General features: G+C 30.5%; 1 protein-coding gene across 1 annotated transcript in view; it reads right to left on the bottom strand.

Moving 5' to 3' along the window:
- The window catches only part of LOC129985037 (sodium/potassium-transporting ATPase subunit alpha-2-like), a 217,597-nt gene that overhangs the window by 40,473 nt on the left and 163,200 nt on the right, over positions 1-13,924 (bottom strand). Inside the window, exons 25-27 of the mRNA XM_056094964.1 lie at positions 8,530-8,656; positions 5,481-5,676; positions 1,631-1,806 (exon numbers count right to left, since the gene is read on the bottom strand). Coding sequence (XP_055950939.1) covers positions 1,631-1,806; positions 5,481-5,676; positions 8,530-8,656 — 499 coding nt within the window. The remainder of the gene's footprint in view (positions 1-1,630; positions 1,807-5,480; positions 5,677-8,529; positions 8,657-13,924) is intronic.

Below are 13,924 nucleotides of genomic sequence, written 5' to 3'. Positions count from 1 at the left end.
TTTCCAATTTTTTTTTGTAGAATGTTTTTAAGCAATAACTAAATACGCAAAAAAAATGTTTATAAATAAAAATAATATTAATTGTTCCATTAAATTTATGAGTAAAAACTTTTTGTTTTCAAATTATCCCAAAATTGGAAATGAGTAGTAAAATATATTAAAAAGTAGAATATTTTTTAAAAATTATTATCTTTTTTTTAAATCTTTAAATCGTTTTTTCCTTAAATTAATTTTAGCCAAATGATTTGACTAAAATGACACAAAAATTCACTCATATTACTCTATTGCCTTATAAGCTCTAAAAAAAACTAAAATTTCCTCTTATTATTACCAGAGACATGCTAAATCCTTCCAAATCATACCACAAGGTAGTTGAACACTTTTTTTTGGAAAAGTTCTCTCTTTGTAAACATAAAAAAAGAAAGCGAAATAAATGTATTTAATAATGATTAGTATACTTTCGAAAGTATATTTTCGCAAAACTTTTTCGTATGAAATATTTATGAGCTGCAAGGCCTCCTCCCATTATCCGATCATGAAATTAAAAAAAAATTTGAATGGTTCCTCATGTATCTAATAAGAGAGAATCGTATTATCTAAAGCACTAGGTCAACATGCTCTATTCACCATTGTCTTAATGCCACGAGCACCATGGTTGAAATGGCAGAGGAATTCAGAGCATAGGAATCGTATTTCACATTACAAGGACCGTTGGATCGTCTGTTCATCCTAAATATCCGCATCTAGGTATTTAGGATTGAAGCCAATTAACTCTGTCAGTTATGAAAGGCCCCAAACGACCTTTCAAGGAAACTATGACGAGAACTCTTGACATCCGGATATTATTGAGAAATTCCTCCCCCCCCTTTCGGTATTTGTAAATAGCCATGAATTAAAGAGGGTATTCTTTTGAATATCCATCTCTTACGAGCATGGGAGTGAGGTTTTTGAGGGGAGATGGGAGAATTATTTTTGATTCAGAAATTTGGATGTTCCAGTATTCTGACGAATCTGAACTTGAAGAATCTTAGCAATAAAAAAGTTAATCAAGTAATATTTTAGCTTATTAGCAATTTATTATTGTTCATTATTGATGATTTGTTAACCATTTCGCTGCTATTTGCCTAAACAAAACTAAACGCTGTTTAATACTTGGACACAAATGAATACGAAATATGTTAGGTGCGGCTAAATTTTATATCATTATTACCCTGATAACGCTGTTGGAGTGTGCTTCGTTGTATAAAGTATCTTGAGAATCTTTTCCCATTAAAAGCAGTTCAGAATCGGCCAATTCCTAATGGCTGTGCATATTACATTTATAGTAGTGAAAACATTTATATTTATAGTAGTGAAATATATAGTAGTCTAAAAGTTTTTTTTATTACAGATGTTAATGTAGCATGGAAGTTCTAAATACCCTCTACCACGAAAAGATGAATTTTTTATCTTGTATATTTACACGATTCCCATATGTTTGAGAATTTTATCCCCATCAGAAATTCCTATTTGTAGCAAATCAACATCCTTCTTGAAAAAAATTTTTATGTTTATCTCATGAAAAATTCATTATTATTGCAATGAATACTATTTTCGAAGAAACTCAGACGGGATGTTTATAAATTCTTACTTTTATTCCAGCCTGACGCAGTTTTACGATTGTTTCGATGCTGTCTTGCTCCGGAGGATCTAGTAAAGATATCATACCGAGGAAGCGGAGACCACTATCAGGAAGACTGATACTGGTAGAAGCAAAAGATTCGTTTTCTCCGTATTCTTCTTTCGGCAATACATAGTCACATAAACCTGAAAGATCACCAGACGCTAATAGATTTTAAAATGATGTTTCCCGACACTACTTTGCCGAACAAATGAATGCTTTTAACTATCTTGAGTTCAAAATATGTCAAAGGAAAGTACTATAATCAACAGAAAATTCGATCTTAAAATTTTCCAATACCGTAAAATCCCTTATAAGAATTATGCTTGCCTTTCCATTTGTTTATGAATAGGACAACTCGAAATTGAGTCGAGCTAGATAGAAGATATTTAATATTTGGATTTTGCATCTAGTTATATTTTACCACCTAATTTTAAAGAAACTCCATACCTGCGAAATTTGCTTGTCTGTCCACCCAGGCGTAAGGGGGTAATACTTCGAAAACGAAAAATGACAGGGGAAGAAATTTAGAATATAGTTTCAGCATCAGAATTGCATATCTATGTCAAATTTTGGAATAGAATCATGTTGTTGTTTCTTATGGCACTTGCCACGGACAAACCCGCTGTTACGAAGACAGTGATTTAAGCCTGAGTGGAAGCGTCTCTTGTTTTTATAGTAGCTCCAACTGGGGCCAAGAATACGACTTTGCTTATCACGCATCATTCATTCACTTGCACAACCCATTTTTACAGGAGGGCACATTCACACATAGAACAACGGAAGAACAACCATGCCCAAACCGGAACTCAAACCCGGGACGCCCAGATCACGGGGAAGACGTGCTACCCCTATGCCAGGACGCCGGAGGAATGGAATCATGAAATGTTTGACTGTTTGTCCTTAATCTATCTATGTATTTATAAGTAAACACTTAATCAATCTCAGAAGTATTAAGTCTTTCATGAATTTGGTGCACGAACTTGTCACTAAATCTGTATGTTTGCATCAAATTATGGCTCCAAAGGGACGAGAGAAAGACGTTTAGGAATATGATTTTAAAATTACAAATTTATGCTTAAGTAATGTATCTGTTCTTTGTTTCACCCTAAATAAATTCGAGTAACGCTGCATTAAAATAAATTCAACTACTTTATTTAATTGTATCGAGTACAAGAATCACCAGTTCCTCAAAAGTAGAATAACTGATGGAAAACTTTCTGGATGATTCTTATGAATTTCGATACATTTTAAAGGTGGTTCAAATATTGAAACAGCTTTTTTGCCTATAAGTATAAATTAATACGTATTTTACTTTAAAGTATACAAATGCGAGAGTCATATATAATAGCTAAAAAACATTGCTTGATCTGAGGTGAACAGTCAATTATAGTGACTATGTGACAGTCATAACCCTTAACATTACACTACAGAATTTCTAGAATACATGTACCAGTTTTCATTTTGGTAAAGTTGCAAATGGAATGAAAATTTGTTCTGTTAATACTGTATTTACAAACAATAATTAGCACACGGTACGAATAACAGAAAAGAGTATTGCTGTTTCTTTTATATCGTGAAAGCTGTTCAAATAACCTCTTGCTTCATTATGTTTAGTTAATTTCAGTTCTGCATTGAAAATTTTCTGAAATCGAGTCTTTGCTTCAAAAATATGAAAAAGTACTCACTAAGCACATTAAGAACCTGCCCTGTAAGTTTGTCGGTATTCTTCAGAATAATCCAGCATATCATACCTAATTATTAATGATTTATTATTTAAGAAGCTTATATATATACCTAATTAAGAAGTTATTTGACAGTAATACAGATAATTCAGTGTAATTCTAAAAGGAAAAGTTATCAAGTAATTTAAAAAAATAACTATTCGTTTGTACTCTAGCTGGACTTATCTCTATTATTTAAGTTGTATAAACAAATGAGCAACATTTAAAGTAGTCGTATTAAATTTTTGATATTGTTGCTGTTTTTAAATAACGGTTTTAAGCAGTATAATAAACCATAAATTATTTTAATGTTAAACAAATGACCATTAACTGAACATCATTGAATAATTAAATTTAGACATTTTTTAATACTCCAAAATTGATATTTCATAGTTTGTTTTTGCTTCATTTATTTCTATGGCTATAATGATTACTTTTATAGCTGCCTTCAAGTGGCCAAGAGAATGCGAAAACCTTTTACACAGTGTGAAACACTGATCCAGCACAATATTTTCATATTAAAGTTAAGTTTCTAATTTATTTAAAGAAGCTGTCCCGCAGCTTACGTTTTAAGAAAATTAAAGTATTCCGTGAATAAACATAAGTTTTCATGTGGCCCATTTGATATTTGCAATTTCTTTCAGGAAAAGAAATTGCCCTTGTTTATCATAAATATATGCATTTAAGATAGAAAAAATTAATGCATGACAGAGGATATTAATTCTAAGGCCTCCAGACAAAAGTTATCCAAAAAAAGGAGTTCAATTCTGTTTCATTTTACTAGAAAAAAAGCACTTAAATTGAATCAGCTCTTTTATTTAATAACATAAACGGAAGTGATGAGAACGCCTTTTTCGTGAAATATGCATGCATAGGCACTTCCAGTCAATTTAGAGTTCATATTAACCGAGTTGAATGCACCGAATTTTTCAGTTAATAATCTTTTTCCCATTTTTAATTTCATAAAACCTCTTCCTACATCTTTATGCAACTTAAGTATAAAATCAGGTTTTTCCATCCAATATGATAATGAAATTGTTTAATATTAAAGTATAAAAATAATCGAAACTTTTCTATTTCGCCGGCGCAAATACCGTCAAACAGACTTTATTGGCGAAAAAAAAATGATAGTTCTGTGATATTTTGTTTGTATCATTAATTATATCATTTTTGACGACTTCATCGTTTGCTCCGACGAAATGGAAAAGTACAAAATAAATTTAATTTCAGGTAGTTTAAACCAATTATTTCAGAAATTAGTGTAAATTTTTAAACTGATAAAATGTTATAGATTAGTTTTGTTAACTTGATATAAACGCCGTTCAACAACGTTTATTTTCACTTCTATGATATATTGGCTTCATGTACTTGTTTTCTCATGAAACTTTTTAACGGTGATTCAACTTGATATAAATATCACATATCAAATCATTTCTTCTGTGTAAGGCGAAAGTGAAGTTCTACTCATAAGCTTCATATGGAAATTTTATCTGCCATTTTACTCCATAGATCAAAAGAAAATATTGATTTTATGGTACTAGTAAGGATCTGTCCAGTCTTGGGATACTAGTACATGAATAAAGAAGCCAAATATTGGTAGAATGTTTTTTACTGAATGGCGCAGATAAGAAATAAAAAAAAATATATCTAATATTGTTAATCATACTGCGTGATTATTATTGCTTATCATAATTCCATTTTTGACGGTTATCGGAATTTTGCTGTTCTATAGATCAAGAAAGTTATTTTTTCTGCGTATGAACTGATCAATGAACTATAGGAATTCCACTCTTTTTGTGACTAAATCTCTCCGTCCTCCAACAATTCTTTACTCAATTATACTATTAGTATATTGTGCTATCTGATGTGTGAAGGTTGGATTTATTTCTTGTGACAAAAGAAAGAAAATGGAATACATCAAGAGAAATTGATTTCAAACCATATTTTGAAATTATCTGAAAAAAGCAAAGCTGTTTGATGATTTCTACAATAAATTCAAGATTAAAAGGGTGTTTCGAGATTTCATCCATTTATTATTTATGTATCAAAAAATTAAGGAGCCTTCTGTAGTATAAAATAATGCGAGAGAGACTTACCAACAACAATCTCGGCAAGTCTTCCAAATTCTTTGAAAGCCCTCCAAAACTTCTCCTTTAAATTTTCATCAATCTCCACAAAACCGCCGCGCAGAAGAAGGGACGAACTTCTTTGCCAGAGAATTTCGGGAGAGCCTTTTATGAAGGCGACGTATTCGCTCGGTGCATCGTTGCAAGTGAATCTATGTATTGTTACCTGGAATCGACAGCTTCTTTCAAAATGTGAAGCTTTCGAGCGCAACTACTAAAATACTTTCCAATTTAAAAGTTTTTGCAGTTTATGAAGTCCTTAAAAATACATAAAGTGGATCGATCGAAATTTTTTTTTTCTCGAGCCGTTTATTTAGGAAGGTTTTTTTTGTAAAACTATCAGCGTGTTGGAATGAATGGAAATTTGAACCAACTTTACTTTAATCGTATTTCTTTGCATTTGTTTCCTTTTTGACGAAATAACTATCAGTTTTTAAACTATATAGTTAATACAGAGGAAGAAAGTTCGTACGGTTATTTCAAAACTGATAATTACAATTTTTTTAAATTAAAAAATATATAACAAAATATAATAAAGCAAAAGAATAAAAAAATGTAAACCAAAGAAAAAACGGAATAATTCATATAAGTTTATAATATATGCTAAACAGAATAAACTATATATTTTTTATTTCTTTGATCCTTGCATTCTCAATGACTTTCTTTCGTTAATCACAATAAAAACAACCCATTATATAAGCAACATGAAATGATTAAGATGATTACTGCAAAGCGCAATTTTGCTGCTTTTGTTAAACTCATTAAGACAGAATTAACAGTTGTAAGCTTAAACAAAGAAACAACATTTGCTCTTATTTTTTGTAAGAGGACACTGGAGCAAAGCAAAGGAGAAACTGGTAAGGAGACAACTGGAGAAAGAGCAAAGTTAACTCGTTTGAAAGTTAGCGAGTTATTATTTTGACTCTTTTATGATGCTTTGTCTAAACAAGCGTGCCGAATAGACGAAAATCGATTGAATAGAACTGGAACATTGGATTGCATTTGAAAATCATTTTCACGCAGTATTATAGCAGAACAAAATGGTTATCACAACTGATAATCATTTTGTTCTGTGCTTTTTTTTTAGTGTTAACTGTGAACTGACAAGAAATAGATACAATGAAGCTTTTTCACTGACATAAGACTGTTAGACTTCTGAGGAAAAGAAATATAATCCATCTCAAAGAATTATTATCTCTAAATAGTATCTTTTCTGATATTCTGAAACCGCTATTTTTTATAAATAACAAAGTGGAGGAAATGATGACTATTCTTACTCATTTTTTTCAAGGGAGATCTAGTATTACCATAGTAGCGCGTACAAACGATTTTAAAATAAAATTGTAGGTTAGGACAATGGATTACAAAGATCAACTGATATCTTGTTTTAAAACGAATTTTTGGAAGATTGAAAGAATAGTTCGCATCATGTTTTATAAAAAAATATAGCTATTCTCTTGATAAATGGTTCTGTACTGCAAGGTTATAAGAAAGAGCTATTCTCCGTGATTTTCTTCCTGTAAAAATTTATTATTTACACTAAAATATTTCAAAAGAATATTTCTATATAACGCAAAAAGAATGATAATTATCGGAATGACGACAAACTCGACAATTGTTCAAAGTACAACTTTAGTAGTTCTTTTTTGACATTCAGAAAACATTCAACATTTTTACATTTTCGCAGTAATTTTTGAACGACACATACTCTCCCATTTATAAATAATCATTTGTTATAACAGATATTCTTGACGTTCAAAAATAAGATACAAATATGAATAATAAAGGAAAAATAGCCCATGTAGGCATGATTTTTTAAAACAAATAACAAGGAATAATGCAGCAAATTAAAACTTTTTTACAGTTAAGAATCAATCAGAGTAAAAAATTGTGTTCCTAACTTTATCAAAACCGAGCAAACTGAAATGTCACAACTAAAAAGACGAAATAGAAAATTCGGACATAAAATCATTAAAGATATTGAAGAGATATTTCACTTTCACCCATCAAAGAACTTGTTACTATGAGATTCAACTAGGAGGGGGAATTATCTCTCTGACGTATGGCATCAATGACGAGCTAAATCTTCCCGCAATTTCATCTAGTTAATGTCTCCGACTTTTTGTGTTGAAAAATACATTCTTGGAATATAACACAAGAATAACCAGAGACGTTATGTCGACAAATACATATTTTGGCAGGAGGATATTTTAATTGTACGAGGTGATTAATATATAAGTCTAGACAAACAAATCAAGTTGAAAATATATAGAATACTTCAGCGGGCTAAATCATGTCTTGAAGCTAAGCCTCATCACTTTCCCTCGTAAATAAATTATTTTATGGCACAGATTATTAAGCTCAGATGTTAATTTTAAATTAATTTTTCTTCAAATACGTTAATCAGTTTTCAATTTGCAAGAATTACAATCGGTATGATTTGAAATTACTTATTTCTGTATCTCTTAGAATTAAATAAATGTTTTTTGCCTTTGATTTAAGTATAATATTATTATTAAAAGCGATAATAGTTTGAACGGAATCAAATTTGTTTAAATATTTAGGAAGAACTTAGAAAGTATTAAAATTTATCACAGCGTACCATCTCGCTTATATTCTTCATATATGAGTTAAAATAGCAATTAATATCATTAAAATATCAATTAATATTTTTTATAAACACTTCTCGTAAAGCATTTCTTTTGTAATTTCAGAAATGTATATTAAATCTCAAAATTATTTCACAAGCGATAAAAAAATAGGTATTATATGTCTGAAAAAATAAAATATCTTTTCTTATTCCAGAAAAAAAAATCCACAAAAATAAATTGAAGTAATGAATGCATCATCGGATATGTTCTTTATAGGCCGAAAGAGACTTTTATATTATTTTCACTTTTCCTATCTACCCATCCTTCATTTTTTCCCGTCTCATACTGCAAAATGTCAATGAATGGAGCCTTAAATAACTGCAAAATCATTTAAACGGACGTAAAGAATTTTGTTGAAAGACCCTTACACTGTAACTACTTTTTGCGTTGAATGGATAAGAAAGAACTCTTTCATTCTTTCTTCGGTATTCCATCACATTTCCAACAGTTTTTTCCATGAATGCTAGAATAGCATTATCCACTTCTTCACATTGCCTGGAAAGAAAAAAGAGCTTCGTCTGAGTTATTGAAAGGAGCAATAAAAGTTTGTATATAATCTAAAGCTGAAATTCTGTGAGGATTTGAAATGTGAAATTTTATATTATTTTTCAAAAATTGCAAAGTAAAATATATTCGAATAAGATTAAAATGCATATAAAAAGCATTCATAATTACATATTACTATAAATTATATTTTTTAATGGTTGATATACACGACAGTTTAAAGAAAAAAAAGTTGATGCTTTAAATCAGACAAAATGATCTCGTTTTCTTATCATATGTTAAATTTTTTGTACCTTAGCAAAATAAGATGAATTTCGTATCAGCTTGATGTGTTTATGTTAAAGGAAAGATATTAATAAAAACACGTCGCTCTGCTAAAATAAAAATCGTTGCGCTTAAAGATTGAATCAATGAGACCAAATCTAAAAATAAACTTTTCAAAGCCAACAACAGTAGAGTTTAGAAAATATAAATCCCCTGACGCTTGGAGTTAGAGTTGATAGAAAAGTTTTACATGCGTTCCTTGATAGGGGACTTCTGTAACAATCAGTACTGACAGCCTATTTTAAAGCGGCAGACACGGTTTTTTTTTGCACGCGAAAGCACATTTTTTTCCTGAAAGGATAAGCGTAAACTTCTAGATATATAAGAATAACAAGACATCTGATCTAGAAAGACAAGGACAGTCAATGTCGAAATGAATGGAAGTCAAATAGGTCTGAGTTCTTGATATTAGGATTAGATCGGCCATTTTAGTAAAAAAATCAAGCATGGTTTGGGACATCAAGACTTCTTGAATTTGTCAACAAAAATTTGTCTCGTCTTCTGGAGGCTTCTTATATAAAGAAGAGCATCGGCAAGCCCATAAATAAAAATCAATAAGCATCAATTCAATCGATCTTGAGATCTTGAGGGAAATTCACCAGGTCCTTGTAATCATTCAGAGAGCTCTGTATTAACTGACATGTGGTAGAAGTACACCAATTAATTACAACAATACGTATAGAAGTACTACCAAAAGCAATACAGCAAATTAGATATAATTACATAAAAAAATTACCGAATGCATCGACTACATCCACAGTGTGTTACTGTACAGAGTAGAATCAAATAACATTCCATTACCATTTGAACCATTCCACAACATATTTATACAAAATTGCATTTGATGATGAACTTCTTGTGCGAAAAATGGATATTCATCGTTCCAAAAGTGATAGCTTTGGCAATTGATATCTTCATCTCAATTAAAACAACATTAGACTGTCCAAATTATATTTCTCGAGGCAGGAGGATTGGATTCTACATGAAGTAGAACCCCATTTCAAGACTCTAGAATTCGGTCATTATCTTATTATCATAGAGGCTAAGAACATTGCATGGATGCTTGCTATTATGTTTAATTAGTTTCTGCATGAAATAATATTAAGGAATGTTAAGTTTTGAATTGATTATTCGAGCAATAACATAAATTACTTGAAAAATAATCCAAAATGTCACTTTTGTTTCACTTGTATGACCCCTCTCCTTCCGCCACCATTCTATCACGAAGTTGTGAAATCGCTGCAATATTTTGTAAATACACTTCCTCGAAGAGTTTTGAAAACTGCTTTGGTATTCGTTTTCAGCTACGTCAGCATAAAAGTTCGAAATCATTAACATTTCAAAACATTTTTCTTTATTAAAATATAATATTCCTTGGGAAAGTTTAATATTTTGTTGAATAAGTTCGCTTTTATAAAGCAAATGTCTTCATGTAAATATGTGATAAGCTTTCAAAATTTAGGCAAAATTATCTACAATTTACGAATATTTTGTACATAAAAATGAAAATTCTATATGTGCATAGATGAATGTGAAAAGAAAATGTCTTACTTATTGACATAATTGCACAAACTTTTTAATTTGTTTAATTTGTACAAACGTATCTATATAAGAATTTAATCTTTTACACTTTTTATAATTAAACTCCATCGAAGTAAAAATGTATTCATAAAATTTGATCTCCTTATTTAATGAAATTTTACGATTGGAAAAATATGTCTAGGTTCGATACTCTGGAAAATAATCGCTTTTTCTACTCTTTTGAGACACTGTGTATATGCTAAAAAATGGAAGTGAAGCTGTGGGTACAATGGCTATAAATGTTTAGAAAAAGCAGTTATAATATAAAAAGTTTTGTTTTTTGATTAAAGATCAAAGTTATGTTACTAAACTTGTTAAAGCAGATTTTATTTTTTGAAGACATTTCAAGCTGAATTTACAATAAAAAGTAATGAAAATAATAAAGATGGCGAAATTCATTTTTATGCTTTCCGTCTAATTTTTGAGACATGTCCTATACTTTTATTACGAAATAAGAGCAAAGTTATTTTTATGTTGATGTACAGAATTCAATGCATGCGTCTATGAATTCCTTTGATAGAGAAGACAAGTTATTGCTCCATAGACTTAAAACTATTTTAAATGAATTTATTCTTTATCGTTTCACATTGCGCGTATTTCAGAAACCGCATTTCACGGGAAATGTCGAAAGATTGCGCTTGAAATATGACACTCACTTTCGCCTTTGGCACCATTCCTGACCTTGACGGAGAGATTTAATGGATGTTTCTTACATAATAATTAAGTTATTATGTAATAAAGTTAAAATTTTAGAAAAAATTATTGAAGAACAATAAACATTATGTGCTCTTTTCTACTTTCTCTCATAGAAAAAGAAAAGTATGAGAAAATGTTGTAATGGTCAAAAAAATTAATCCAAGCTTTTCAAATATTTCAGAACTTCCCGAGTCTGCAAAACACGTTTTTGGAATCATGTCTATTTATCTGTCTACCTTTCAGTGAACATAACTCAAAAACTATTTTAACTACGTAAATGAAACTTGATATTATAACTAAATTTACATAAAATAAAAACTAAATTTATATAAATCTATCAAATTTCGAAAGAAATTTATCGACAATATCTCTCTTCATCTGAAAGAAGGTGACCAAAAATAACTACGAAACGTAAAGTGGTATACGGATTAGACTTAAGTCCCTAATTTTAGCAGATCTGTATCAGGTTTTGTACTATATCGGTTGTTGGGCCGTTTGTCAGTCTGTACATTAGCATACATATAAACACAGTAACTGATAAATGAAACAACTTAGCTGAATGATTTCCAGTATGCGATCGCATTTCTAAAACTATAGATCCGAATGAAACTTAGGTTCAGTCTATCGACAATGCTTCGTAATGATTACAAAATGCTACAAAACACAAAACGTTCACGCGTGGATCTTAAAAATTAAAAATCTGAATATTTCTGACATTTACTGGTTTTTTAAGGTCTATAATTTTTATGCCAAATTGACGGAATAACAACTTTATCATAGAATATGCGAAAAAGTTTAGGAATATAAACTCCCTTTATTTTAAAATGTAAAATCCTTCCATGAAGAAGTTAAGAAATTTTTAAATCATTAAAAATATAAATTAACGAAAGAAAAGTTTCAGAATGCTTTAAAAGATAGATAAAACTTCTGATAGATAATTTCAAAACTACAGCTAATGATGAAATTTTAAAAAAAAATACAAACTTTAATCCTTTGCAAATATTGTTGTGAAAAATGTTATTGTTTGATTTCGATGTCAGAATCCAGAAATTTGACTTAAAGTAAAATTAATGAGTCTAATATTCTGTTTCGAATTGACACAAAATCCTAATTTTTGATCAAGAGTTATCAAGATTTTGAATTTAGTTCGAATGATGAGGATAATACTTCAAGCACTTCTGCTTTTCCGAGCTTCCACGTGCATCAAGATACGTATGTTACTTTTTGCATTTCTGGCTTTTTATTAAGAGTCAATTTTAAAGAATCGTTCAGCGATTACAAATTTGCAGGTCTTAAATTTTTCGGGAAAGATGAGAAGTGGTACAAGCGAAATAGGAAATTGTATTCTTGCTTGTATTGCAAGTAATCCTGCTGCTGACAGCAGTCCAGGAACAGCAATAAAATAATACTATAGTGATATAACTGGCATCTTCATGGCATTCATACAGTCAAGCACATTTGTAATCAGATTTTAAATGACATCTGGATTTACATAAATGGACTTGCCTTGAGGTAAAATCTAATACTTCTTCCCTCAGGAATATTAATTTAGGGTGTTAACTGTGGCTTAAACTGAAATGGTATGATCAATTTTGAAATAAACGATTCGATGATAGGAGCACCAATCGTCACATTAATTATTTTTGGGAGGATGAAATTCCATTCTTAGTATGACAGATTCATTATCAGTGGTAATTTCCGATAAATATCTGTGCAGCTTAGTGATTCAGCATGTTGAATAATGATCGAAGTTTCGAATAAAATTGTGCCCCAACTAATGGAATATTAACCTTTTTCAATAAACAATTATAGTTGAAATTTAATAGTGTACCATGTTAATATATAACAATAGACAATATCTAAATATTGAATTTACTGACGACCACTTGAAAGGATCAGTAGAATAAATTCACTTACTGTTTTTTGATTTTTATTTCTATGGTCGCTGATATCTGACTGGTTATAATATATCTGGTGCAAGCTCATCCAAATCTAGCTGAGGGCCGCGGTGGCCTGGTGGTAAGGTCTCGGCTCGTGAGCCATATGGTTTCAGGTTCGAAACCCGATTCCACCAAAGAATTGTCCTGTAAGGGGTCTGTTGCACGTTAAATCAGTCTGGCCAAACGTCCTCCTGCTGGTGTGGTGTGGAGAGGGTGTGCCAACTCAGGTGTCGTCCTCGTCATCTGACCGCGGTTCAAAATCACGAGGTTCGTCCGAAATAGCCCTAGTATTGCTTTACAACGGACGATAATACAACTAAACTAAACTAAATCTAGCTAATGAATTCCAGAAAACTGGTAGATAGAAAAAAAAAATAAGCTTGCTTCATTTTTCGATGACCGTTACGTTTGCAGTTACCATTACTATTTTTGAGAACAAATTTTCACAAAGTCAGGTTTTTTTTTTTTTTTTTTTTTTTTACTTTTTCAAATTTTGTTTTATTCACATTTATCCTTTTCTCGAAAGTCTGCCACTATCATGCTACTTAAAACTGTAGAATAACATTTTCAAAATAGTGATTATTTTCTATCCATATTCAGATAAATAGTACAAGTATTTCCCGAAGCGTTTGTAGAATTTCTATAAAAAATTGCAGATATCGATTTAAAATTTGCATAAGTTATCTCCTTCCATATAACTCGTACAATAGTGGAATTC

This window comes from Argiope bruennichi, chromosome 9 (genome assembly GCF_947563725.1).
Source record: "Argiope bruennichi chromosome 9, qqArgBrue1.1, whole genome shotgun sequence".
NCBI lineage: Eukaryota > Metazoa > Arthropoda > Arachnida > Araneae > Araneidae > Argiope > Argiope bruennichi.
Note: the sequence above shows the minus strand (reverse complement) of the source record. Positions and strands in the feature narration are given on the sequence as shown.